Raw genomic sequence first — 27,760 nt, forward strand, 5'->3', positions numbered from 1 at the left:
CAAATCTCCAACTCCATTTGCAGAAATGCAGCCCCAAACATTCAAGGAACCTCCACCATGCTTCACTGTTGCCTGTAGACACTCATTATTGTACCGCTCTCCAGCCCTTTGATGAACAAACTGCCTTCTGCTACAGCCAAATATTTCAAATTTTGACTCATCAGTCCACAGCACCTGCTGCCATTTTTCTGCACCCCAGTTCCTATGTTTTCGTGCATACTTGAGTCGCTTGGCCTTGTTTCCACGTCAGAAGTATGGCTTTTTGGCTGCAACTCTTCCATGAAGACCACTTCTGGCCTGACTTCTCCGGACAGTAGATGGGTGTACCTGGGTCCCACTGGTTTCTGCCTGTTCTGAGCTGATGGCACTGCTGGACATCTTCCGATTTCGAAGGGTAATAAGCTTGATGTGTCTTTCATCTGCTGCACTAAGTTTCCTTGGCTGACCACTGCTTCTACAATCCTCAACGTTGCCCGTTTCTTTGTGCTTCTTCAAAAGAGCTTGAACAGCACATCTTGAAACCCCAGTCTGCTTTGAAATCTTTGTCTGGGAGAGACCTTGCTGATGCAGTAGAACTACCTTGTGTCTTGTTGCTGTGCTCAATCTTGCCATGACATGAAACTGTCTTCACAACCTCACCTTGGTAGCAGAGTTTGGCTGTTCCTCACCCAGTTTGAAGCCTCCTACACAGCGGTTTCTGTTTCAGTTAATGACTGTGTTTCAACCTACGTGTGACATTGATGATCATTAGCATCTGTTTGGTAGAATTGGTTGATCAGACACCTGACTAGAATCCTACAAAATCCCTGACTTTGTGCAAGTGGACCTATAAGAACTGATGCTGGTTTGAAGGCAAAAGTTAGTAACACCAAATATTGATTTGATTTAGATTTTTCTTTTGTTCGCTCACTTTGCATTTTGTAAATTGATAACAATAAACAATCATTATTTATATTTCTTTGTTTACAGCATTTTTTCACACCTGCCTAAAACTTTTGCACAATACTGTATATATATAAATTATCATTATTATTATTATTAAAGACCTAGCCAAAACTGCACAGTCCTCCAAGCCGTTCTTGACCACAAAGTCCAGAGCCAGTCTTTATCCTCAGGTCATCAGGCTACTCAGTAGCTGCTCATACTGACCAATGCTGTGCCTTCTAATGTTGTCTTTAGTCTACGGCACTGGACTCCTTATCTGTTGTTGGTGTTGCACTGCTGTTAGTAGTCTGTGGGAGACATGCAAATTAAGAACTTTATTGTGCTGTAGACCCTCGACAATAAATTTGAACTTGAACCTGATACGAATTCCACTAATGGATATAATCACATTGCAGTTGTCAACTGTATGAAATCATATCTAAGAGCGCCCCCTGTTGGGGGAGATGAGAAGTAATTTAAAATGAGAACTGTGGAGTGTGATGTGAGGTTGTGGGTTTTAAGATGTGTCCAGCGTCTGGTTCTCTCCAAAGGTATGAAAACTCTCAACTGTTATATACCAACGTGGCATCCCTGTAGAGAGAGAGCTGCTGCCTTACCATCTGAGAACAGGTGGATGGCCAGCACTGAAAGTAAAAGCCTACATGTTAATAAAAGTGCTTCTTGTTTAGCTTGCATACTAACTGTACAGCCTTATGATTATTATGGCGGGCTGGGCACTTGACTCTTTCAAGCAGTGGGCCTCATGTCGGTTGGTATCTGACTGTGCGTACAGTGAACCTGGGCAAAGATTAGAATGCAGCTGACATGACAAGAAATGGAAAATGACATAACGTCCTCGCAGCGTCGGGCGACATGCTGTCCTACAGCTGAACTGCCTGTCTGCTCGCAAGGTGAGTCCTGCTGGCAGCACAAACGCCTCCAGTGGCCTGCTGCGCACAGATTACGCCTGCGGTACAAAGGAAAGATGACTCAAGGGGCCCCTCTCGCCCACCGCACACCAGGCTGAACCAGGAGCGAGGAAACAAGCATGCGTTTTCTGTTTCCATGTTTTTTTAAATCACAGGGTCGATGGGTAGTTGGGGACACAAAGTAGAATGAGCTGCCAGGACACATCCGCTCAAAGAGAGAAAAATAACCCATCAGGTTTGGCTTTGATATGTTGTGGGTCTTACTTGGATACAATTAAGAGCATGCAGTCCACATAAAGACAGCAGCTGTGTTGGGCATCGAAGCCAGATCCTCACCATTGTGCCATCCAACAAACACACACATCCTTTTACAAAACACCTCTCTGTGTCATTTTACAGCTATTGTACTATAATTTACATACTTTGAGCCACATTTGTGTAATGTTTCATTCAGTGTCTTGAGGTCAGCTTGTTCTGAGGGCTAACCCAGTAATCTCATTGCTTTCAGGCAGACGCCTTTATTATTATTTATTATTTAACTGATGTCTTCATCCAAGGCGACTCACAACATTTGAAATACATTTTGTGCTCTTTTCCAATTGGAGCACAAGCAGGTGAAGTGACTTGTTCATGTTCACACAGAGTCTTGAGAAGGATTTGAACTCACAGCCTCAGAGTTTGAAGTCCAAAGCCTCAAAGCCTAATAAAAGAGGCAAATTGTGAGAAGAGGGCCCAAGCGCTGAAAGGCTCTGCATATCCAGTGTGAGGCTCGGAAGGACAGGAGCAGCGGGCCTATCACCTCGCGGCCCCGGCTTCGGCAAGTGTGTTACCTTCTGTGGTGCCCAATATCTGTTAGAGTCTGTGATGAGGCTGAAGGGCCACTTGTCAGCACTACATTTCAAAAAGTGCCATTCAGTTAGTGAAACACCACTCTCCCTTTTAACTCTTCCTGTGCTGAACTTTCTTTTTTGTTTTTGCACTCTGTGTTGACTACTGTATATGGATGTGGTGAGAGAGGACATGCAGGTGATGGGTGTGACAGAGCAAGATGACGAGGACAGGAAAATATGGAAACAGATGATCCAATGTGGCGACCCCTAACAGGAGCAGCCAAAAGAAGAAGACTCTGTGTTGTCTACAAGTCATACTTTCATTAGCTTACTATAAAATAAATGCGTTTTAACATTTATTCCATGGAAAGCGTCATCAGAAGCCATGAGGTGAATAGTAAAGCACCACTGATGCCATGATAGGGTTTTCCTCACTATGTGATAAATTCTCAAAAGAGCACAATGACTATATATATAAATATATATATATATGTATGTATGTATGTATGTATGTATGTATGTGTGTGTGTGTGTGTGTGTGTTTGTGTATGCGTGTATTTGTGTGTGTGTGTGTGTGTGTGTATGTATATATATATATATCCATCCTTTATCCAACCCGCTATATCCTAACTACAGGGTCACGGGGGTCTGCTGGAGCCAATCCCAGCCAACACAGGGTGCAAGGCAGGAAACAAACCCCCGGGCAGGGCGCCAGCCTACCGCAGTGTATATATATATATATATATATGTGTGTGTGTGTGTGTGTGTGTATATATATATATATGTATATATTTATTTATATATACATATACTGTATACACACACATATATACATATATATGTATATATCTATAAATACGTCTATGTATATTTCTGTATGTGCATCCACCTTAAAAGGGTGTCTGTGTGTCTGTCTATGTATCTGTTCAGTTGCTGTGTCTCGTTCGTTCCAACAGATGACGCATTACAAACACTAAACACTGCTTTAATGAATCCCATATCTAATGACATAAAGCTGAGATATATGCAATGCATGGTGCACTGCAAATGTTAATGCCAAGGTCTAGGTTGATTACTTGCAACCCGTATATACTGTACTGTGTGTGTGATATATATATATATATATTTACCTGTATATAATTTGAACCCAGCATATGCAGGCTTGAAAAGAAGAATATGAACATATAAATAACACTTTATGACCAACATCCTCTGAACCCCACCTCATCAACCCCCCACCCCATCTACCTACCTTTCTCTCCTTATTTACTTTGATGATTTTCTTCCTTTGTGGATTTCTATCTATCTATCTATCTATCTATCTATCTATCTATCTATCTATCTATCTATCTATCTATCTATCTATCTATCTATCTATCTATCTATCTATCTATCTATCTATCTATCTATCTATCTATCTATCTATCTATCTATCTATCTATCGGCCTGGCAAATGGAGCAGATGGATGTCCATACTGGCTGGGCTGGGTGCTGTCCCCTTTCCCAGTCGGAGAGAAAAGGCAATGGATGGACTAAGTGAAGCTTTGTGACAAGAATAGTCATTTCCTCATTTCCCCAATGCTCCTCTGGTTCGGCTCCAGTTTGGACACCAGCAGGGCTGTGTAGGACTTGTAGTTCAGGAGGCCAGGACTCCTATGTATTCTGGCAGTTCCTCCTGACCCAATAGTGATTCTGGGTTGCTTTGTTCTGGCATCAGAAGGACTCCCAGATGTGATATAAAGGAAGCCTCTTCAGCTCAGCCAGCTGGGTTGGAGTTGGGAGAGGAGAAGGACAATGTTTGCTTTTTAGGATTGGAGGAGGAGAAAAGAGAGAGAGAAGAAAATAATTATATTGTGTTTTTAGGGAGAAGAGGCCTGTGTAAAAGGTATTTGTCAAAATGAAATTTGTTTATTGAACCAGGGACTGTGTTGTATAGTTGTGTGTAGGGTTTGTGACTTTGAGCTGCCCTGTAGTGGGTAAACACACACAGACACATACAAACACACACCCACACCCACACACATACTGTATATATACAGGGTGGGCCATAAGTTTTGATACATATGGTTTTTAACATTTTATGTTTTATATTTCAGATACCCTAAATAATGCGTTTGAATGTGTGGCCTCCCAGATCTCACCCCACTTGATTTTTATCTTTGGGGGAATTTGAAGGCCATGGTGTATGAGGAAAAGATATGAAACATAAATCATATTAGGGAATGTATCACCAACGCCATTACAAGCATAACTCCAGCTGTGCTAATATGTGTTTATCAGCAGTGGCGGACACGTATTAAAATGTGTTTTCAAAACAATGACAGTCATGTAGAGCATACTATATAAATAAAAATGTTTTTTCATAAAAAAAATTTTTATTTTTCCTATGTATGGAAACTTATGGCCCACCCTGTATATATACAGTATATATTAAACAGTTGGCTTGGAAACTGAAGAAAAAGGGTGAAAGCGCTAGCAAGTATGCCCTCTATTGGTGAGTAGAGGTACTGCTTACCTATTCATGAGGTGTCCCTTAGGCGCTCTTGTCTGACAGTGTATTAAGACACATGAGTGCATTTTGTGATGGGCTGGACCAGAAATTATAAGTTACTATATGTTTTAATTTTTATCGTACAGGGACAGTCGGGGTCGCAGTGCAGCAGATTGTTTTATTAACATTCTAAACATTAATATGGATATGAAAAAGAATAACAGCAGTAATCTCGGGAAGGCTGACAAATTCCATTTGCATTGTTTTTGCTGGTATTCCATACTGATGCACAGCATTCTGTGAATTGAAATTAAAAATGCCTCTCTGAAGTGCTTTGCCATGGACGGACAATTTTGGATCAGCTTGCTCATCAATTCCGAGGCCAGTTGGGTGAGAGGGGTCCAATACATCTGACATCAGTCACGTAACACCCAGAACATCACAGAACACCCACGACGTCAGTCCTGATAGGCCTTTTGACCCCACATTTATGTCACTTGGTTTACTTGACAGTCGTCAGATAACCTCCACCCTAACCCCACAGCCCAAATCTTAACCAAAGCGTAGCTGAGCATACCACGCAATAATAGACGTCTTCCTAAGTGGAGCGGAGTTCCTGAGGACTGATGGGTGTTTCGTGACAGACGTTGTCAGCGTTACGCGATGTAGTGGGTGTCACGTGACTCACGTCGCCGGTATATTGGGCTGCCGTTACATTCTGTTGAAGTTGGACGGCTTTCTTTGCAGATACTGCCACCTACTGGTCATACTGGTCAGCGGCTACCAATCGGGGGTTCGATTATTGATTGATGTCATGATGAATGGATGCGTTAATGTTTCCTGGGTGACGTTGCGACTTTACCTCACATTGTGTGTCGATGTCCAGGTCCTCAGTTGATCCCGTGTCAGTCTAAGCTTAAGGATGTGCGCCAAGACATTTTATTCTCGGCGGGTTCTGTTGTCGCTCAGCATTTCGAGTAAATCATAAACTATCAGAGGCCAGTGCCTGCTGTGAAAAGAAAATCAGGATAGAAATGATACCATCCCACGGTCGAACCGTCGTTACGTGCCTATTTTCTTTTCACAGCGGGCATTCGGCTAACAGTTTTAACGTGCGGCTCCTCTACATCTAGCAACCTGTCCACCAAAGCGTGTGTTGGCTGTCGTCGACGCCACTTCTTCCATATTGTCTCACTTTTCTCTTTGCCTTTTCAGTTTTCAAAACCGCCTTCTCTGACATCTTCGTAGTGTAACGCGCCTTTTTAGTAGCGCCGAGAATCACAAATGCTGATTTAATTGAGTCTTCCATGCTGCGGTGACTTGGGTTCTAGTCCTGGTCTGGTCAGTTTGTGTGTGGCCTCCGTGTAAGGCGTACACGAAAACGAACTGGCGCCCCGTCCAGGGTCCGTTCATGTTTTGAATCCAGTTATTGCAGGATGGCCGCCGACGACCTTACAACTGGACTTATAAGACGCATTAATTAATACCTGAGCCTAATTCAGGCAGGATTTCTGTCCGGTCCAGAAGATGGACTTCCAAGGTTCGGACATAAAAATTCGGTTAGTTTAAAGAGAGCGTCTGCAGACAAACGGGATGCTTAGCACACTTTCAAAAGGCGTTGGTTGGGGACAAATAAAGTTCAGTTTTTATATTCCATCGCAAATTAAGAAACAAATAAAAAAAATGCCCCCGTGTAACGGTCCCTTACCCACTTAAATCTAACGGTGCCAAAGCCGTCCTTCGGTTAAAGTAGTCCATTATCAAGGACCCAGTGAGGGCTTCAGCACTCATTCACCGGAGCTTCTTCCTCAGCAGCACACAATGCATCACAAAAGGGACCTTCCTCCTCCACCAAACAGCACGAAATGCTCTTGTTAAACTTGGGATTCATTTCAATGTCTGACTATGATTGTTATATGACAATAACTTTTGGTACTTTGCTAAACTTCAGTTAGTTTTATTGGTATATAAACTGTGTCACAGGCATGTTGTAAATTAGAATTTACATTATCCAACTAAATAGCTAAATAGCATGACTTGGTTTGAACCGAGATAATTGGAATACTGCAATATAGTGAGTACTGAATGGAACAACTGCACTGAATGTTAATGAGGACGGCCTTTAACTGATGGCTGCAGAGAACTTACACAAATAAAACATCCGCTGGGCTGGGCGTCTGGTGGTCTTTGGTTGGTTCAGGTCCCCATCATGAAATCGATAAATTAAATTAGGGTGATATTTTAGTGTATCTGGTAGGGAGGGAAGGAGAGAGGGGGAGAGGCTGGGAGTGACTGCTGATAGCACATTGCCGCACCCACCACACAACAAACCACCTGGATTGGGATCCCAGTGCAGCGGGTGACACCTCAGCACCACACGGGAACAGTATGAGACCACAAATCAAACTAGGGTCCCAGTAGTGCCAGCTACTGCATCACCGCTGTGCCCTCCTGTCATATAAGATTGTGCCTGGAGTGATAGCTTTATTCTTTATTGACATGAATAAAATAATTAGCATCATCAGCTTGTTTTATCAGATTAGTCTGGTGGCACAGTGGTTAGTGCAATATAAGATGGATAGATAGATACATATACAACTAGATAGACAGATATCCAGTACTCTCTCTCATGTTATCCATTATATAGCACCATTTATATTTTTCATTTATCTGTGATAGGTGTCATATCTATCTATCTATCTATCTATCTATCTATCTATCTATCTATCTATCTATCTATCTATCTATCTATCTATCTATCTATCTATCTATCTATTATATAGTGCCTTTCTATCTATCTATCTATCTATCTATCTATCTATCTATCTATCTATCTATCTATCTATCTATCTATCTATCTATCTATCTATCTATCTATCATGCCTTTCATATCCGTTTCTGTCTGAGTCTCTATCCATAGATATAAAAGGAGAGGAAGGGAGGGACTGCTGATAGCACGTTGTCGCACCCACCACACAACAAACCACCTGGATTGGGATCCCAGTGCAGCGGGTGACACCTCAGCACCACACGGGAACAGTATGAGACCACAAATCAAACTAGGGTCCCAGTAGTGCCAGCTACTGCATCACCGCTGTGCCCTCCTGTCATATAAGATTGTGCCTGGAGTGATAGCTTTATTCTTTATTGACATGAATAAAATAATTAGCATCATCAGCTTGTTTTATCAGATTAGTCTGGTGGCACAGTGGTTAGTGCAATATAAGATGGATAGATAGATACATAGACAACTAGATAGACAGATATCCAGTACTCTCTCTCATGTTATCCATTATATAGCACCATTTATATTTTTCATTTATCTGTGATAGATGTCATATCTATCTATCTATCTATCTATCTATCTATCTATCTATCTATCTATCTATCTATCTATCTATCTATCTATCTATCTATCTATTATATAGTGCCTTTCTATCTATCTATCTATCTATCTATCTATCTATCTATCTATCTATCTATCTATCTATCTATCTATCTATCTATCTATCTATTATATAGTGCCTTTCTATCTATCTATCTATCTATCTATCTATCTATCTATCTATCTATCTATCTGTCTGTCTGTCTGTCTGTCTGTCTGTCTGTCTGTCTGTCTGTCTGTCTGTCTGTCTGCCTTGTTTCTCTCCTCTTAACAGCCAGCACGTGTTGGGCTAGTGTTGAAGTTGAGAATATTTAATATATAATAGTAAACACTCCTAAATACGACTGACAGTCAGTATCAACATTCTGCCCAAATGCCCTTCCACAGTTGACCTGATGGCCTTCTGAAAGTAGAAGTAAATCAGATTTAAAGGTTCCTCCATTTCTCAGCAGCAGCATCTCCCTGTTTTAGAACCTGATATGTCCTCCTGCTGTATGTGTTAAATTCATTTTTTTACACCCAATATTGTGTTCTGACCTTTTTAAAATAGGAAATGTGTGGGCATTTAAATACTCGTAGCAAGGAGTAACTGGAATGAAGAAGGTCACCTTCTGCACCTAAAACCCACGACAGCAGTTTGGCTGGCTACCTGTATGCAGATGGCTTCATGTGTCCCCATTATAACCTACCCCACCACCCTTTATTTCCCACCTCCATTCGTCGGTTTGTTTCTCAATTTTCTGCCTGTCTGCTTCTTTACTTTATATTTATTTCAGGTTGTGCTTATTAATTATTATCCAGGAGTGACAAGCTGCAACTTTTTTTTCCTTACTTGTTTCTATGCGTAGCCTGATCTAAAAGGTTTGACAAGCAAACAGCGTGCACGAATTAACCCACACACCCCCTCGCGGCTCCCGCTTGATCTCAAATCGGCGCCATTCAGGCTGATTTCATTGTCTTTGGGTGACATCTTGTGGCCGTTAGCGTTATTGCGTGCAAACTGGATCTGAACGAGGAAGGCGGCCACTGCAACTGAGGGGAGCACTCTACCTGCAAATTAAACTGTTAAAACAATGCCGAAAAGGTATTATGATGCGTTTTAAATGTTTTAATGGGAGTTAATGATGCCCTCCTGCTTCTCACGCAGCTTTATTAAAGGATGAATTGTAGGAATTTTAACTAATGCTAAAAACAAAAGCAGTGGAGAAACATCGCGAGTGACCGCAGGTAGAAGCAGCGGGTCTCCGACCAGTCGAAATCAGACAGACGGTGGATCCTGATAAATCTGTGAATTAATTGAATAATATATCATTACTGAGTGGCTAATGAGTGACTGATTTATCAAGACTGAGTGGGGTGTCCACAGATATAGAAGGTAATGACTGGCTAATTGACATCTTGATATTAACGTGTGTGAATAGTCCTATTAGTTAATGAGTCAGTAACGACTGATTGATTGATTAATTGATTGATTTATATTGAGTGGGTTTGCCACCTATTAGTAGAGCCATATTTGTTCAATTGTGGATAATAAGTGATTTGATCAATTTATTAATTGAATTAATATTGAGTGGGGTTTGTCACATATCAATAGTCCGATAGTCTGCAATTTCTGGGTAATACTCGATCAATTTATAAATTGAATTAGTACTGAGTGGCATTTGTCAATAGTCCCATATTGGATAATTTGTAGATAATAACTGATTTGATAAATTTATACATTGAATTAATACTGAGTGGCATTTATCAATAGTCCCATTTTGGATAATTTATGGATAAGTATTGATCTGATAAATGTATTAATTGAATTAATATTGAGTGGGCTTTGCCACATGTCAGTAGTCCCATATTATATGCTGCAGTTTGTGGAGGATAAGTGACTTGATCAATTTATTAATTGAATTAATACTGAGTGTCATTTGTCAATAGTCCCATATTGGATAATTTGTGTGTAATAAGTGACTTGAACAGTTTATTAATTGAATTAATATTGAGTAGCATTTCTCAATAGTCCCATATTGGATAATTTGTGGATAATAACTGATTTGATAAATTTATTAGTTGAATTAATATTGAGTGGGCTTTGCCACATGTCAGTAGTCCCATATTACATGCTGCTGTTTTTGGGGGATAAGTGACTTGATTAATTTATTAATTGAATTAATACTGAGTGTCATTTGTCAATAGTCCCATATTGGATAATTTGTGGATAATAAGTGACTTGATCAGTTTATTAATTTAATTAATTTTGAGTGGTATTTATCAATACTCCCATATTGGATAATTATTTATCTGATCAATTAATTTATTGAATTAATATTAAATAGGGTTTGCCACATGTCAATAGACCCATACTCTGCAAGGCGGAGTGGTGTCTCTGAGGCTAGGGATCTGCACTGGCAATCGGACGGTTGCCGGTTCAAATCCCATAAATGCCAAATGGGACTCTGCTCTGTTGGGCCCTTGAGCAAGGCCCTTAACCTGCAATTGCTGAGCACTTTGAGTAGTGAGAAAAGCTCTATATAAATGCAAAGAATTATTATTATTATTAATTTGTGGGCAATAAGCGACTTGATCAATTTATTAATCGAATTAATAATGAGTGGAATTTGTCAATAATCCCATATTGGATAATTTGTGGGTAATAAGTGACGTGAACAGTTTATTAATTGAATTAGTATTAAGTGACATTTCTCTATAGTCCCATATTGGTTAATTTGTGGATAATAATTTATTTGATAAATTTATTAGTTGAATTAACATTGAGTGGACTTTACCACATGTCAGTAGTCCAATATTACATGCTACAGTTTGTGGGTAATAAGTGACTTGATCAATTTATTAATTGAATTAATATTGAGTGGCATTTATCAATAGTCCCATATTAGATCATTTGTAGATAATAACTGATTTGATCAATTAATTTATTGACTGATTGATAGTGAGTAGATATTAGCAGGTATGAAATGCACTTTACTTGATAATGTGGTAATGTCTGATACATGTGGTGTGGTTATTAATATATGCTGCACTATACTGGACAATGATTGGTTGATTTATTGGTAGAAAAGAAAGCCGCGTGGCATCAGGTGAAAACATTGGACTTGGAAAAAAAAAGCATGCCCCCTTCTCTGGTCCACCATACCTTCCAGTTCTCCTGCTATTATTATGGGCTGTTTTTCCAGTCGGCACACGGGCAGGTGAAACGACTTCCTCGTGGTCACACAGCGTCAGTAGTGGGATTTGAACCCAAAACTTCAGGGCTGGAATGCCACGCTGCCTAAGTTAGTCAGGAGAATCCGTTGTCCTGATCTTTTAAGTCACCTTGAATGAAGACGTCTGCTCACAATATGATAATAAGTCTGAGTTACTGGCAGACATGAAAGGAGCTATAAAAAGAAGTGAGAACTGGCCAACCGAGCGGTGAGTGTTGATTGTCTTTTGATAGATCTGTGTGAGATGGATGTTGAGTGTATAACGCCTGGTTAATTAGAAGGTCCGATACGTCAAATCGCTCCCCACGCTACACTCCTCTATTCGGTATTTCCAGCCCTGTTAACTTTACATGATGAAGAATGATAAACAGATCAGCTGTACTGGCTGGGATGTCTGCTCAGGTGCCGTCCTCAGCATTTACTGTGCCTTGTAAGCTGAATTGTCCTTCACTGTTGTTCCACATAATGTCCTGATGATGGAGGTTGTCCATCGTGTTGTCTGTTTTTATGTTGCCAGTGTTATATTTATTGCTGCAATATTAAGACAAATTCTCTGCAATCACGCTGTACAGCAGTAAAGTTTGCAATTCATTTGACTGCCGGCACACAGCACGGTAGCGTTGATTGTCTCGTGACCGACGGAAGGTAAGATGTAAGAAAATGAAGAGTAGCTATTGATTTACATATTGATTGGTTATAGATAAATAGGTGAGTAATAGGAGCTATTTAAAAGGTGGATGATGTCTGGCTGCTGTTGTTTGAGAATGGGCTCGTTCTCGTCATTTCTGTTAGCGTTTCCCTTCAGTTGTCTTCTCATATCATCTTCAAGGCTGGTCTGATAGGTTAAGTGTGCAGAGGAGAGCAGCCAGGTGCATCATGGGACTTAAAGACGTGTCCTACTGTGACCGACTCGGAGAATTAAATCTCTTTAGTCTCACGCAGAGGGCACCGCATGGGGTCCTGATCCAGGTCTTCAGAATTCTCAAAGGCTTTTATAGAGTAGACCCGTCAGAATTCGTTCAACTAAATCACGTATTTGAGGTCAGCAGTGGAAAGGAAGGGGAAGTGCATTGAGGACTGAAGCCAGGAAGCACTTGTTTAGTGAAAGAGTTGTGGGAATCTGGAACAAGCTATGGAAGCATCAAGTTGAAGCAGAAGCCTTGACAACCTTTGAGAAGGATCTGAATGAGATGCTGGAACAGTATAGCTATTAAACAAACCAACCTGCTGGACTCAATGGTCTCCTCGAGTTGGTCAAATTGCTTATGGTCTTATGTTCTAAGCAGCTGTACTACCGACAGACTGAAATCAAAGTAGTTAATGCTGAGCTCAGAATTAATGTTTGCAGTTCACCATCTGTTGGAATGTATTTTGTAATCTGTATAAAAATGAAAGGCATTGTATTTGTCATTCCAACAGATGGCACGTCACAAACATTTGTGGTAATCAGATGCATTTCTACATTTATTTGTGATGTGCCATCTATTGGAATGTACTTTGTAATGCATGTATTAATAAAATATATTGCATTTTTCATTCCAACACATGGCGCATCACAAACATTAGCACTGCTTTTACAGCTTTCATATTAAATGGTATAGCAACTGGGCAGACACACAGACAGCAAAATATATTGCATTTTTCATTCCAACACATGGCGCATCACAAACATTAGCACTGCTTTTACAACTTTCATACTAAATGGTATAGCAACTGGGCAGACACACAGACAGCAAAATATATTTCATTTTTCATTCCAACAGATGGCACATCACAAACATTAGCACTGCTTTTACAACTTTCATACTAAATGGTATAGCAACTGGGCAGACACACAGACAGCAAAATATATTGCATTTTTCATTCCAACACATGGCGCATCACAAACATTAGCACTGCTTTTACAACTTTCATACTAAATGGTATAGCAACTGGGCAGACACACAGACAGCAAAATATATTGCATTTTTCATTCCAACACATGGTGCATCACAAACATTAGCACTGCTTTTACAACTTTCATACTAAATGGTATAGCAACTGGGCAGACACACAGATAGCAAAATATATTGCATTTTTCATTCCAACAGATGGCGCATCACAAACATTAGCACTGCTTTTACAACTTTCATACTAAATGGTATAGCAACTGGGCAGACACACAGACAGCAAAATATATTGCATTTTTCATTCCAACAGATGGCACATCACAAACATTAGCACTGCTTTTACAACTTTCATACTAAATGGTATAGCAACTGGGCAGACACACAGATAGCAAAATATATTGCATTTTTCATTCCAACAGATGGCGCATCACAAACATTAGCACTGCTTTTACAACTTTCATACTAAATGGTATGGCAACTGGGCAGACACATAGACACACAGACAGCTACGCACGCGTGCGCAGACACACACAGACACTTGTTTCTTTATTAAGATGGACTAGATGTGCTACTTGTCAGAGAGAGTTTGAAACCTAAGTAATCAGCATAGACCTCGGTGTTAACATTTGCAGTGCACCATCCATTCAACTGTATTTTGCAATGCATGTAGTAATAAAGCACATTGCATTTGTCTTTCCAATCAATGGTGCATCACAAACATTTGTTGTTGCATTTTATTACTACAAATGTTTGTGATGCACCATCTGTTGGAATGACATGAGACCTAGCAACCGGACCTACACTCAGATAGACAGACAAACAGACACTGATTCTTTTACTAGTGTGGATTTTCTCAGTAGTGGTCCGTTTGGCTGTTAGTGTGCCCTGTAATAAGCTGGCATCTGTTCCAGGATTGGTTCCTGTGTTCTGTCAAGTACTGCCATCATATTCTATGTTTCCAGGTGACTCTGCCCTAAATAACCTTAGATAACATTTCCAGACATGCTTGATCAAATTCATGGTCGCAAGGTCCCCGAAGCCTATTTAGGCAGGAAACAAGCCTGAACAGTATGCCAGTCCATCCCAGAGTACCCACACCCACAAAGGGGGCAATTTGGAATCACAGATTCACCTAATGCTGATGCCTTTGGGGATATAGTATGAAAGCCAGAATAGCCAGAGGAAAACACACAGAGACGTGCGGAGAACATCCAGACTCCACATGGAGATCCTTTGGGCAGCACTGGGCATCGATGAGGCTGCAGTACCACCTGCTGTACCACCCTGGCTTAGATAAGTGGGTGAGAAAATGAGTGCTCAGATATTGTTTAGTAGAGATATGTATTGTCTAAAGAGAGACGTTACTATTGAAGTTACTGTATGTATTTTTTTAAACAAGCAGCCAGGCGTGTTATTTTAATTCATTAATTTGTAGCCCCGTTTAGGGTTGTCGTAAGGGTTAGTGTACCTGCAGTGAGCACCTCGCAGGCGGGCTCTGATTTATTTGAACGCCCAATCCCATAAAAAGCAGACGGACTGCCTGCTGCAAAAGACTTTCTGTACCTGGGCTCTTCAAAAAGAGACGACCAACAAGCAGATGTTCTCTGACTTTAAACAAGCGCCCCCTGCTGCTCAGTCTGAAAGAGCGCTCTGGTGGCACATTTGGCACACGTGTCTAACTCTAAATAGTCTGAAAGCTTATTAAAACCAACAATAAAAAGTTCAATCAACTTGTCGCCCACAGGCTTCCAAGTACGTCTCGTTTTCCGATATATTTGGAAGTGTTTCTAATGACCATACCTGATTTATTAGTGAGGTGTGTGATGGAGGTGTGATGTGTGAGAATATTCGCGAGTTTAGTGGTGTCTTCCGTCGGGGTACTGAAGTGAGGTGAAGGTTGGGGGCTTCTGAGCTCCAACACTCTACGGGTCTTAATCCAGCCTCATAAAGGTGCCTGATAAATAAACAAATTATTTTTTCGTCCAGTACGTGGGGTGCGCTTCCATTCACTGCATGGCATGGGGACTCAGCTGTGGTTTTACGATTTGATTCTCATGAAGTCCGTTTGTTCCGTTTTCTTGAAAGTCAGAATAGAACCCCGCACCTCGAGTATGGCGGTGTGCCCCTCGTGCCGGTCTGTCGCGAGCCTGTTTCACAATTTGAAACTGTTGGTTTAACAGCTGTGCGCAGATTCCTACTTTTGATTTATTTTTCCTCCTTGACAACAAGTCAGTGCGCTTTCTCCGACATCATTTGGCATGAGGGCACAAGCTGGGCACTTTTGAAGATAACAACTCGCAAAATGATACCTCGGTGCAGGTCGAAGTCTGCGGGGATTGCAACGAAACTGAATGACTGCCACATAATTTTAAAGCAGGGCGGCGTGTACCCCTTGATTATCGAGCGCTTTTACCTGCTTGTTCATTTTACAGCCGGTCCATCTTTCTCAGCACTTCTAACCATCCGTCCTTTTCCCTTTCAGGATCCCAAAGCCGAGTGTAGCAGCTGTGTAGAAAAAGAAAACGGCACAGTGAGTAAATACTTTGTTTTTCTTTTTTACGGTTTCTTGTGCTTTTGTTGCCTTTGTGAATTTGGGTTTGCTGCAGAGGACCACATTCAGGGTGGGAAAGGCGTGCATGCTGGGCGAACGGGAAGACCTGCTGCAGACGGACGGAGAAGCTTTGGCAAGTTGGCTTTGAGCCCCTAGCAAGTCCGCCACTTTGTCTGTAGGAGGCGGCAGCTTTGCTGTTCTGTGTGTCATGGATCTGTGGTTGCAGGAACAGTCATCTGTTGGCTTCTTGAAACTTGTTAACGGTCATGCCTGAAAGTGTCCTAGTGACAGAATTAAAAACAAAAAGAAATCTAGCAAAACGGCAAAAGATGATACCGAGTTAGCCCTGGTGACTTGACGATGGTCTGATTTAATGGAAATGGTGTCTTGTGATGATGTTGGTAGGACTCGTGAGAGGAAAACTGCAGAAATAATAACTGGCCGGCTATTAGAGACTTGTTAGAGACAGTTATGGTTATCTCTATATTGGATATAGCGCATTTCATATCTATCTATCTATCTATCTATCTATCTATCTATCTATCTATCTATCTATCTATCTATCTATCTATCTATCTATCTACCCTGAAAAAAGTGAAATTGCAGGTTGTTACATTTACAAAAATGTATTTACTTTAAATTACATGTATTGTTTATGTTCCACTTCTAAACATAACTTGATCGTGTTTAATTTATTGCTTCTTGTGGGATGTACGATATACTGATTTCAGTCATTTAGGTAGAAGTCAAAATAGTTGTATTTAGTCCTCACCGAAAATTAATCGGCACCAAGTGGATTCACCGTCACCGGAGGTTGGATAAAGTGGCGTCAAGGTCACGTGACATTCAAAGAAGCACTAGGTTGTGGGTGTGAGTTATTGTCGCCGCTTAAGAGGAAAAGGTTAATGAAATAAAAGTAAAAACAAACACACACCAGGAATATTCAAATATTCATTTAAAACACTTAATCACACAGACTAACATTACTCTGTTTTGCGTTTTACCTTTTATTCTCTTAATATTTTATGAAACTATGCTCACTAACTACCGTCACAAGTCAGTACAGGTACTATTAAGTAGTCTAGATTTACTCACTCAGTACGGGTACGTCTACGTACATGAAAAAAACAAAAAGTTCGGACTTTCGTTACGGGCCAACAACTTTTGGCATTGCTGTTCATTAGTATTATCATAACATTGCTCAACCAGATAAATACTGTTAATACAGACAAATTAATGATACACAGAATACAATATAATGCAGTTGCCGAATTTGCTCGTTTAAAAATGTAAAAAATTTTTTTTACTAATATTTAACATTTATTGTATAATATATACAGTTGCATAAATATAAATAAATGTATTTTATAATATAACACTCTATCCAAGGTGCATATTCAGTGCTACATTGGGCATGGCACAGACAAAGAAGCAGTGTTCTTGTACAGCTGTTGTACATTTCAGTTTTTAAATAGTAATCTTTTGTAGTTTTACTGGTTTGTATTGTTTTTACCAAATAAAACTAGTTTTAGTATAAACAAACCTGTTTATTTCTTATTAATAACCTTGAACATGAACTATAAAATGATACTGGAATAAGTATATTGACAACGTAAAAAAGAATATGGCTAAGTAACTCAGTGAAGTGCACTTTTTAAAAAGTTTATAAAACAATTGTTAAAATATTATGCTTTATTGACATGAGTCATGTTCATTTAACATAACATAATTAATTTAACAGAGAATGAAAAATCTTCATTCATTTTATATAAAAATGTCATGTTGTTTCAGGATATATTAATTTATTGCATTAAGCATAATTAAATTATTTTTGATAAAAACAATTTTATTTTGTGCAATCAATGTACATTATTTTTTTGTCTAACATGCCATTTTTTCAGTGTATCTCTCTATTGTATAGCACCTTTCATATCAGTCTTCTAATTATATAGTGCCTTTCACTTCTATCTATCTATCTATCTATCTATCTATCTATCTATCTATCTATCTATCCATCTATCCATCTATCCATCTATCTATCTATCTATCTATCTATCTATCTATCTATCTATCTATCTATCCATCTATCCATCTATCCATCTATCTATCTATCTATCTATCTATCTATCTATCTATCTATCTATAATATAGTGCCTTTCTTATCTATCTATCTATCTATCTATCTATCTATCTATCTATCTATCTATCTATCTATCTATCTATCTATCTTTAATATAGTGCCTTTCTTATCTATCTATCTATCTATCTATCTATCTATCTATCTATCTATCTATCTATCTATCTATCTATCTGTCATATAACATGTTTCATTTCAATCTTCTATATATTATATAGTGCCTTTCACATCTGTCTATGTCTTACTCAATTCCTAAAGTGTTTCTTTTTCCCACTTTTCTGTCTTCTGTTCTTCATGTCAGGCCTCTGTTTTTTTCCCCAAACTAAGCATCAATAGTTTATTGGTTCATTTTTATTTGTCTTGAAAGAAAGAAAAGGTCCATCATGTCTGTCTATGTAACAGTGTACCTCTCATAACATCAAAGGATGAGCTTTTCAACCATATAAGACCTCCATGCTCTGAACTCTGCCCACTGCTCGACTCGCTGTGTCATGGCGCACCTCGGGTACTTGTGTGCATTTTAAAGGTTACAGTTCAACCATATCGGTGGTCTTCTGCCAGTCTGTAGTCAGTGTTATGTGGGATTCTTTTATTTCTGATTCAAGGTGTGGTGGAGGTGTGAGGCTTATGTTAGGCTGGCAGTGTTGCCCCCATAGTGGCAAAAGAGTCAAACTGATACGCTCAAGGTGGTAAGGTCATTTCTAGCTGTGGCTCTGTGTAACCCAAATGGAATCACCTGGACTTTCTTTTAACATAAATTTGCATATATATATATATATATATATATATATATATATATATGTGTGTATGTGTGTGTGTGTGTGTGTGTGTGTACATATACACACCAAGAAAGGCACTATATAGAGTCTTGTTTGAGTGTTTGTAATGAACTCAATTGTAGTGGAGAATGCCTGTGTCGGCCTAGTGATCTGGTCCATTCCTTTGCTCCGGACCCCCAGAGTTACAGATTGTCCTCCTGTTTTTGTAAATCAGCCCATGTTCTGGGTGCCGCTATGTTCCCTGGAGCAGGACCCGTTCATTAAAGGCCTTAATTGCTGTTGCATGGTATTTAGAAATGAGATCATTTAGCAACTTTATAAATAGTTTGGATAAGTAATTTGTCTTCTTAATTAACTGCGTTCTTGTAATGAAGTAATTTTCTTGTGTAGTTAAGGAAAATCTTGGGGTTGTTTTAAGTCGTGTGATCTGGGCGATTAGGCTGACCTCAATTACAAGTTCATGGCCTAAACACCTTGGGTGCTTGAACTCTTGGATTTGCCCGGGGGTCACACACACACAAGTGCAGATGGACCTGTTTTAACATGTGAACTTACTGATGGTGCAGCACTGTGAGACACTGAGAACTTTGAAGGAGCTCAATAAAAAGAGATTATTCGTATTGCTATTGGTCCATTAACTGGAACCCTGTTTCAGGTTGGTTTCCACCTTCTGCTCACTGCTTGTGAGATAGGTAGTAGTGCATCCTTACTAAATTTGTTTCTTCTATCTGAAAAATTTACATATTCTGTGGACTATAAGACCCTCATTCTGGTGTAGAAGATAAGCAGGGGAAATATGGGATAGAGTAACCAGGGGGCACCACTGTTTAGTTACGCCCTTGGGGGCAGAGGGTTTATTATTTTCTGTTGTACTTTGCTGTTGCCCCTGCATTACTTATTTAGGTATTTTAATTAAAGGTTTTTATTTTGCTGTTTTTTAATAAAGAATAAATATCTGTTGGAGAGCAAAGACAAGGCAACTGGATGGGCACACCTTGGTAAGAGGAGAAGTGTCTATGTACCCATCTGGTTACTAGTCTATATTTACAGTATATATATATATATATATATATATATATATATATATATATATATATTGTAACAAGAACGACCAAGAGACATTGGGAAGGTTTGGGGCAGCCACCCATATAATATTTCCTGGCTGCAAAATCTGTTCAAAAGCAAAGACATGTTCACACAATTGAGTCCAAAACAGAACTGACCGTCCTCTTAAGATGATGGCTTTTTAAAGCCCTGCAGGGGAAGTGATGTCATCAGGACCGGAACCGGAAGTGACATCATTGGCTGCCCCAGAACAGGGCGGGGTTTCTTGAGAATGGTCTGCAAGGAATTGAAAGACAGAATTAACGCACTTCGCCACCCCCTGGTCCGGCGTGGAATTACATTTATTCAGGCCCTTTGGTTGTCCCCTAAACACGAGTGTATACACACAGTGGCTTGTAGAGAGCATCTCGTAACTGCAAACAGCAACACCCCAGTCTAAAAAATAACAAATTAAAAAAAAAACAACAAAATAAAGAAGTGTCTGTATGTCCATCCGATTGCTATCTCTTTGCTATCCAACAGATGGTGCGTCCCGAACATTAGCACTGCTTTTACAAACCATGCAGCAACTGGTATGTACCAGAGACAAAGCAACTGGACAGACACGCTGCACTGCAAGCGCTAACAGATGTCAACCCACCTTAGACGGGTAGCACAGCTAGTCCCCCTTAGTAAAGGAACAAGGCTCTGTGTGTGTGTCTGTGTGTGTCTGTGTATCTAAGTGTCCATCTATGTACCTATGGGAGATGTAAAAAAAACAATGCTAGTGTTTGTGATGTGCCATCTGTTGGAATGAAAAATGCAGTGCTCTTTATTATTACATTCATGACAGAGTGGATTCCAATAGATGGTGCAGTACAAACGTTAACATGGAGGTCTTTGTTAATTATCTATATATACTGTATCTAATAGCCAAATACCACTGACTCACTCATCACTAAATCTCCCGAATCATGAGGAATGTAGGCTACACTTGGCCCATAGGTGCTGGCTAAGAAACGGTTTTAAAAATTTCATGGTCCAAGCACAAAATTTCTTATAGTTTTTAGACTCGTCTGTCTGTCCGCTTTTCACGAGAGAACTTCTTAACGGATTTAGATCAGATTTTTTTCTATAATTTGTTTGAACATTCCGTTGATTTTGCGATTTTCTCATTGTGCTAAGTATCATAGTTTGCTTGCAGGAGCGATATATTCGCACTGATCCGAGACAGAGGCCGCGGGCCGAGAGGAGGGGGAAGCGTAACGTCAGGAGTACAGAGCCGGACCGGGCCCTCCTCACTGTACTGTTTCACTAATACGTGGGTGAAGCTGTGGGGGATGACTAGTACTGTATAGATTTCAACCTGCCTCAGATGGGTGGCACAGCTAGCTTAATATATTTATACTAGACAAAGAGCCCGTTTCGACAACGTAAGATGAAACGGGCACGAGTGGAATAGTAAGTAATAAGTATAAGCACCACAAACCTGATATATGTGTATTGAATGAATGCGTAATTAGGCCTCGAGCTGTAGTCGAAATTGCCTTTCAGGCCTCTAGAGCTTTAATCGAAGTCGCCTTTCTTTTTTAATTTTTGCGACCGTAAATCCGCTGCGTGCCGCGATGTCTGTCTCGTAAGGTTTTTTGGGCAGCTGCGCAGAAGGCGACTGCGCATTCGGCTTCGGATGGATCCTGCCGCGATGTTGGTCGAAGTCGCCTGTCTCTTTGAATTTTCACGGCCGTAAATCTTCTGCCTGCCGCGATGTTGGTCGAAGTCGCCTTTCTCTTTGAATTTTCGCGGCCGTAAATCCGCCGCCTGCCGCGATGTTGGTCGAAGTCGCCTTTCTCTTTGAATTTTCGCGGCCGTAAATCCGCCGCCTGCCGCGATGTTGGTCGAAGTCGCCTTTCTCTTTGAATTTTCGCGGCCGTAAATCCGCCGCCTGCCGCGATGTTGGTCGAAGTCGCCTTTCTCTTTGAATTTTCGCGGCCGTAAATCCGCCGCCTGCCGCGATGTTGGTCGAAGTCACCTTTCTCTTTGAATTTTCGCGCCCGTAAATCCGCCGCCTGCCGCGATGTTGGTCGAAGTCGCCTTTCTCTTTGAATTTTCGCAGCCGTAAATCCGCCGCCAGCCGCGATGTTGGTCGAAGTCGCCTTCCTCTTTGAATTTTTGCGGCCGTAAATCCGCCGCCTGCCGCGATGTTGGTCGAAGTCGCCTTTCTCTTTGAATTTTCGCGGCCGTAAATCTGCCGCCTGCCGCGATGTCTGTCTCGTAAGGTTTTTTGGGCAGCTGCGCAGAAGGCGACTGCGCATTCGGCTTCGGATGGATCCTGCCGCGATGTTGGTCGAAGTCGCCTGTCTCTTTAAATTTTCACGGCCGTAAATCTGCCGCCTGCTGCGATGTCGGTCTCGTAAGGTTTTTCGGGCAGCTGCGCAGAAGGCGATTGCGCATTCGGCTTCGGACAGACGTGAGTGAGTGAGTGAGTGAGTGAGTGAGTGAGTGAGTGAGTGAGTGAGGAGACTGGCAAATTATATATAAGATTTATATATGTATGCATACTAATATTTCCAGTTTTTATGTTAACTTAAGCAGTTCCAGTCTAGTGAATAACTTGAAATGGTACAAAGGTTTTAAAATATAATAAGGTAATTTTCAGAGCTATACAAAAAAAAAGCTTTTTTACAGAACAAGTAATAGATTAACAACTTACAGCTTTTCTGCAGCAATGGAAGTTAATGAAGCTGATTCCTGCAGGTGCTCCAACTTCTGTGCATTACTTACAAATTCTCTGTCAGTACCAAAGCAGTGTGTTGCTACGCCCTCTGAAGAATAATTTGGAAAACATTACCCAGGCAAACACAGTCGGACCGTGATAACCCTTCAAGGTGGAGATCTTTCCTTAGAGAAACAGGACAGGACAGCGAGGAGGGCCCTGCCCGGCTCTCTACTCCTGATGTCACGCTTCCCCCTCCTCTCGGCCCGCAGCCTCTGTCTCGGTAGCGCGATGAGAGAAGTCGCAAAATGAACCGGAATGTTCAAGCAAATTCTGGAAAAAAACACGATCTAAATCCGTTAAGTAGTTAACACGTTTGCTAGCTAAGTGGAGGTAAAGTTACGCCCTGAGGCTGGTGTGTGAATGAGGAGGGCCTCACACCTCCCCGCTCCAACTGCATCTCTTTCTCGGATTCGCGCAAATAAGTCGGTACCACAAGCAAACTACGATACTTAGCATGATGAGAGAAGTTGCAAAATCAACTGGAATGTTCAAGCAAATTATACAAAAAAACCCAATCTAAATCTGTTAAGTAGTTCTCTCGTGAAAGTGGACGGATGGACAGACAGACGTTGGATTTTATATATATATATATACAGTATGTATGTATTAGGCACAGATCCAATGGTGGCAGTATAAATAGGCCATGATGTTTTTTCTCCTCATTCAATAAGAATTGCTTTTTTTGTTCTTTATTTCGCCTTATACAATTTCTTGTATTAAGAATTTGTTCATTTTCGTATACTCCTTGGGGTCGGAGCGCAGGGTCAGCCATTGTACAGTACCACTGGAGCAATTAAAGGTTAAGGGTCTTGCTCAAGGGCCCAGCAGAGTAGGATCTCTTTTGGCAGTGACGGGGATTCAACCTTCTGGATGCCAGCACAGCTCCTTAGCCTCAGAGCCGCCACTCCGCCCCATAGATGTTGTACCCCTCTACAGTACTGGTATACTTTCTCACATCTTGTGTATTTATTTATTTATCCATCCATCCATTATCTAACCCGCTACATCCTAACTACAGGGTCACGGGGGTCTGCTGGAGCCAATTTCAGCCAGCACAGGGTGCAAAGCAGGAACAAATCCTGGGCAGGGCACAAACACCCACACACCAAGCACACATTAGGGACAATTTACGATTGCCAATGCACCTAACCTGCATGTCTTTGGACTGCGGGAGGATGCCCACGCAGAAACGGGGAGAACATGCAAACTCCACCAAGGGAAGCAAACCCGGGTCTCCTAACTGCGAGGCAGCAGCGTTACCCACTGCGCCACCATGCTGCCTTTATTAGTGGAAGCCCACCCAACCTGCTGCACACCTATACAATGCTTGTACATAGTGGACACCCCACTGAATGACTTTGTATGTACAGGTTTCAGTAACAGCAGCACGGGCAGGACAAGTGGGCTTCCTCAGGGTTGTCTGTAGAGATTGTAATTTATTCATGTATTCATTCGCTGTATATAGTGTCTTTACACACAACATCCCATCCTGCTGTGCACCTACACGACATATTTTGCCATTTCTCTACAACAGGACCACAGGGAGATCAAGTTGATCAGGGTCCTGTGAGTATTTAGAGGTGCAGGTTGTGAGAAGTCAAGTAAAAATGACACCTTTTATTGGCTAACTAAAAAAAGATTATAGCTGTTGAGGCAACTCAGGCCCCTTGTTCAGGCAAGATGTAATACGGAAACTGGAGTTCCCTGTGTTTATATACACACTAGGACAAGCCTTGAAAGCTTGCATATTCCATCCATCCATCCATTTTCCAACCCGCTGAATCTGAACACAGGGTCACGGGGAGCCAATCCCAGCCAACACAGGGCACAAGGCAGGAACCAATCCCGGGCAGGGTGCCAGCCCACCGCAGGACACACACAAACACACCCACACACCACACACACACTAGGGCCAATTTAGAATCGCCAATCCACCTAACCTGCATGTCTTTGGACTGTGGGAGGAAACCGGAGCGCCCGGAGGAAACCCACGCAGAGAACATGCAAACTCCACGCAGGGAGGACCCGGGAAGCAAACCCAGGTCCCCAGGTCTCCCAACTGCGAGGCAGCAGCGCTACCCACTGTGCCACCGTGCCGCCCCAGCTTGCATATTGTAATCTTTTTTTTTAGTTAGCCAATAAAAAGTGTCATTTTTACTTGAGGTGCAGGTTGAACTTTGTTCATTTATATAGCGTCTTTACATAGTGAACAGAGTGCAACATGCTTCAAATTTCAGCTGCATGACTTTTATAGAAGAAGATGCCAGGTCGATGGGCTCTCCCAGGGTCCTGTAGGCAGTCAGTGGTAGATAATATACTTTATTAGTTTATACAGTGTCTTTACACACATTACCTCAACTTGCTTGACATATATAAGGCATATTTTGCAAGATGTCGTCACAAGGGGTCACAGGCAGATGGGCTCATTGAATGTCACATGCAGGCAGTAGTCAGTGATTGACAATATACTTCATATTTATATAGCGCCTTTTACATACATCACCCCCCCCCCCCCCCCCCAAAGGCAGGTGGACTCACTTGGTGTCACATGCTGGCAGTAGTCAGTGATAGATAATGTACTTCACATTTACACAGTGGGCCCTGTGCCAGCTGGCTTTATATTTACAGGGCAGCTGTTGGCACAAAAGGAGCACAAGCCGGTGGACTGGCTCAGGGTCACATAGGCAGTCAGTGGTGGAGATTGTACTTCACTTATTTATATAGCACATTTATAAAGGGTGGGTAGCGGACCATATTTAGACCGCCGCTAGATGGACTGGCTCAGGGTCACATAGGAAGTTGGTGGTGCACATCATGCTTTATTCATTTATAATGCAACTTTTTCATACTGGAAACCACCCCATGTTCATTTGTATCTGCCATGTGCCCCCCACAGATTTACTTGCTCTGGTTTACATGAGGATTCACATGTGAAGATTCACGCTTCTAGATGTTTCACATCATCAGTGCCATTGGTCCCAGATTTTAATAAAGGGACCCGTTCAGTGTGGCGCAGAATGAACTGGCGGCCTTGCGTCGTGCAGTTCAGCGGCTCAGCCACCTGAGGGCTCCACTGCCTATTTTTTTGTGATTACTTTCAAATTGCCTTGTCTCAGGCTGGCTCTTTATATTAAAGCCTCGTCTTCAGTATCTCCTCCTGAGCGAGATCCTGACGAAGATGGGCCTTTCCCTGCCTCCCAGTAGCATGCCTGAAGTTTGAGAACGACCCTCAGTGCGACTGATCTTCCCAAAGCTTTCACGTGTGGCTGCTGCCACACAGCTTTAATTTCTAAAATGGGGCTGTCATTAGAGGCGCTCTGTCTCACCTTTCACGGAGCACGTTTAAAGTATAATTACCAGGCCGTATAATAAAAATGTCACAGCGGTGACAGGCCGTCGGCTTTTGTATCGCGCATCCCCATGACCTTCTGCTACACTCTCGACAACAGCTGCCTTTGAACGAGGAGCGGTGCTTGACAAGAAAGCTCAGCATGGCGGCGTCTGGTTCACTGAGGAGAAGAAATGCCAAACGGTGTATGGGAAGTAGAGAATTAAAAAAAAGGGGCAACTCGGTCCTAAATAATTAGCCCACCACTGTCCTGGCTCTGTTTGTCTGACAATAATGCTTTTCTTTTAGGCGTCAGAAGAAGCGTTGTAGTGGCTATCGTGCTTACAAATGTGGTGCCATTCACCCCTTCTGTGTCTTCATGTCTTCAAAGTTTCATCACTGAAATCATTCACGTCTGTAAAGCACACTGAGCCAGAGGATTGACACACTTTTCCTTAAGTTTTCCCCCCTTATATATACAGTATATACCTTTATTTTTCTTTATACATTCATTGTACTCCCCATTGCAGTTTGTCCCGCCTCTCTACGTAAATCGGGCATTTATTTTCTACTAGGGGCGCAAGCCCCCTGGCACCTTCGGCGCCTCGATCTTCAGCTAAGTAAATCACCTAAATACAAACATTGGTATGAATAGATATTTTTTATTAGTTTGTTCCTGTGAAAGAAAGTTTACACGATCAAAAATAAAAACCGCAACTTTCTTGATATTAAAAACCACGACTTTCTTGAAGTTAAAAAACACGACTTTCTTGATATTTTAGTTTATGATTTAAAGACGAAATACGAATCTGAAAATGTAACAACATCACATTAAAGTTCGATAAATTCTGAAAAGAATGATACCAAACACTGCGGTGGGTTGGCACCCTGCCCAGGATTGTTTCCTGCCTTGTGCCCTGTGTTGGCTGGGATTGGCTCCAGCAGACCCCCGTGACCCTGTGTTCGGATTCAGCGGGTTGGACAATGGTTGGATGGATGGATGATACCAAACATATACATGCAAGTTTTAAAATAAGCCCGATTTAAAGCGTGACAAAAAAACGTGACATTAAAAAGTCACATAAAATCGTTGCACTTTTAGGCTTAGGATTTTATATATAGAGAGTAGACTTCTTCGCAGTTCCCTTCACCTTGCTTTGTTCGTTTTGAGGACCAAATGTCTGGAAATTATCGGTAATTGAAATATCGGTCAGTAGGTGGCAGCAGAGACACACATAAAAATGAAACATTCCGCGGCTGTGCGCGTCTCTGGCTCGAGTCTCTCCACTGGAAGCCACGAACGAGACAGCGAGGGTCTCGCGCTGTCATTCACGCCGTTCACGAGTGCGACGCATCGCAGAAACAAATTTACAAAGCAACCAGTAAAGGGGGGTAAAGAGAAGGGTCTGAGGACACAAGCGATGTGATTTCAGAGGTCCCTTAATTCTCCTGTGGGTGATGGAATGGGGCTCCTAGAGTTAG

The 27,760-nt window shown here is 41.5% G+C and overlaps 1 protein-coding gene across 23 annotated transcripts in view; it reads left to right on the forward strand.

The window, feature by feature from the left end:
- Positions 1-27,760, forward strand: part of rbfox1 (RNA binding fox-1 homolog 1) — a 2,603,746-nt gene that overhangs the window by 1,447,664 nt on the left and 1,128,322 nt on the right. For all 23 annotated transcript variants that reach the window (XM_051933405.1, XM_051933409.1, XM_051933407.1 and 20 more), the window contains one exon: positions 16,146-16,193. In XM_051933405.1, the coding sequence (XP_051789365.1) occupies positions 16,146-16,193 (48 nt within the window). The remainder of the gene's footprint in view (positions 1-16,145; positions 16,194-27,760) is intronic.

Source organism: Erpetoichthys calabaricus, chromosome 11, assembly GCF_900747795.2.
Source record: "Erpetoichthys calabaricus chromosome 11, fErpCal1.3, whole genome shotgun sequence".
Taxonomy (NCBI): Eukaryota; Metazoa; Chordata; class Cladistia; order Polypteriformes; family Polypteridae; genus Erpetoichthys; species Erpetoichthys calabaricus.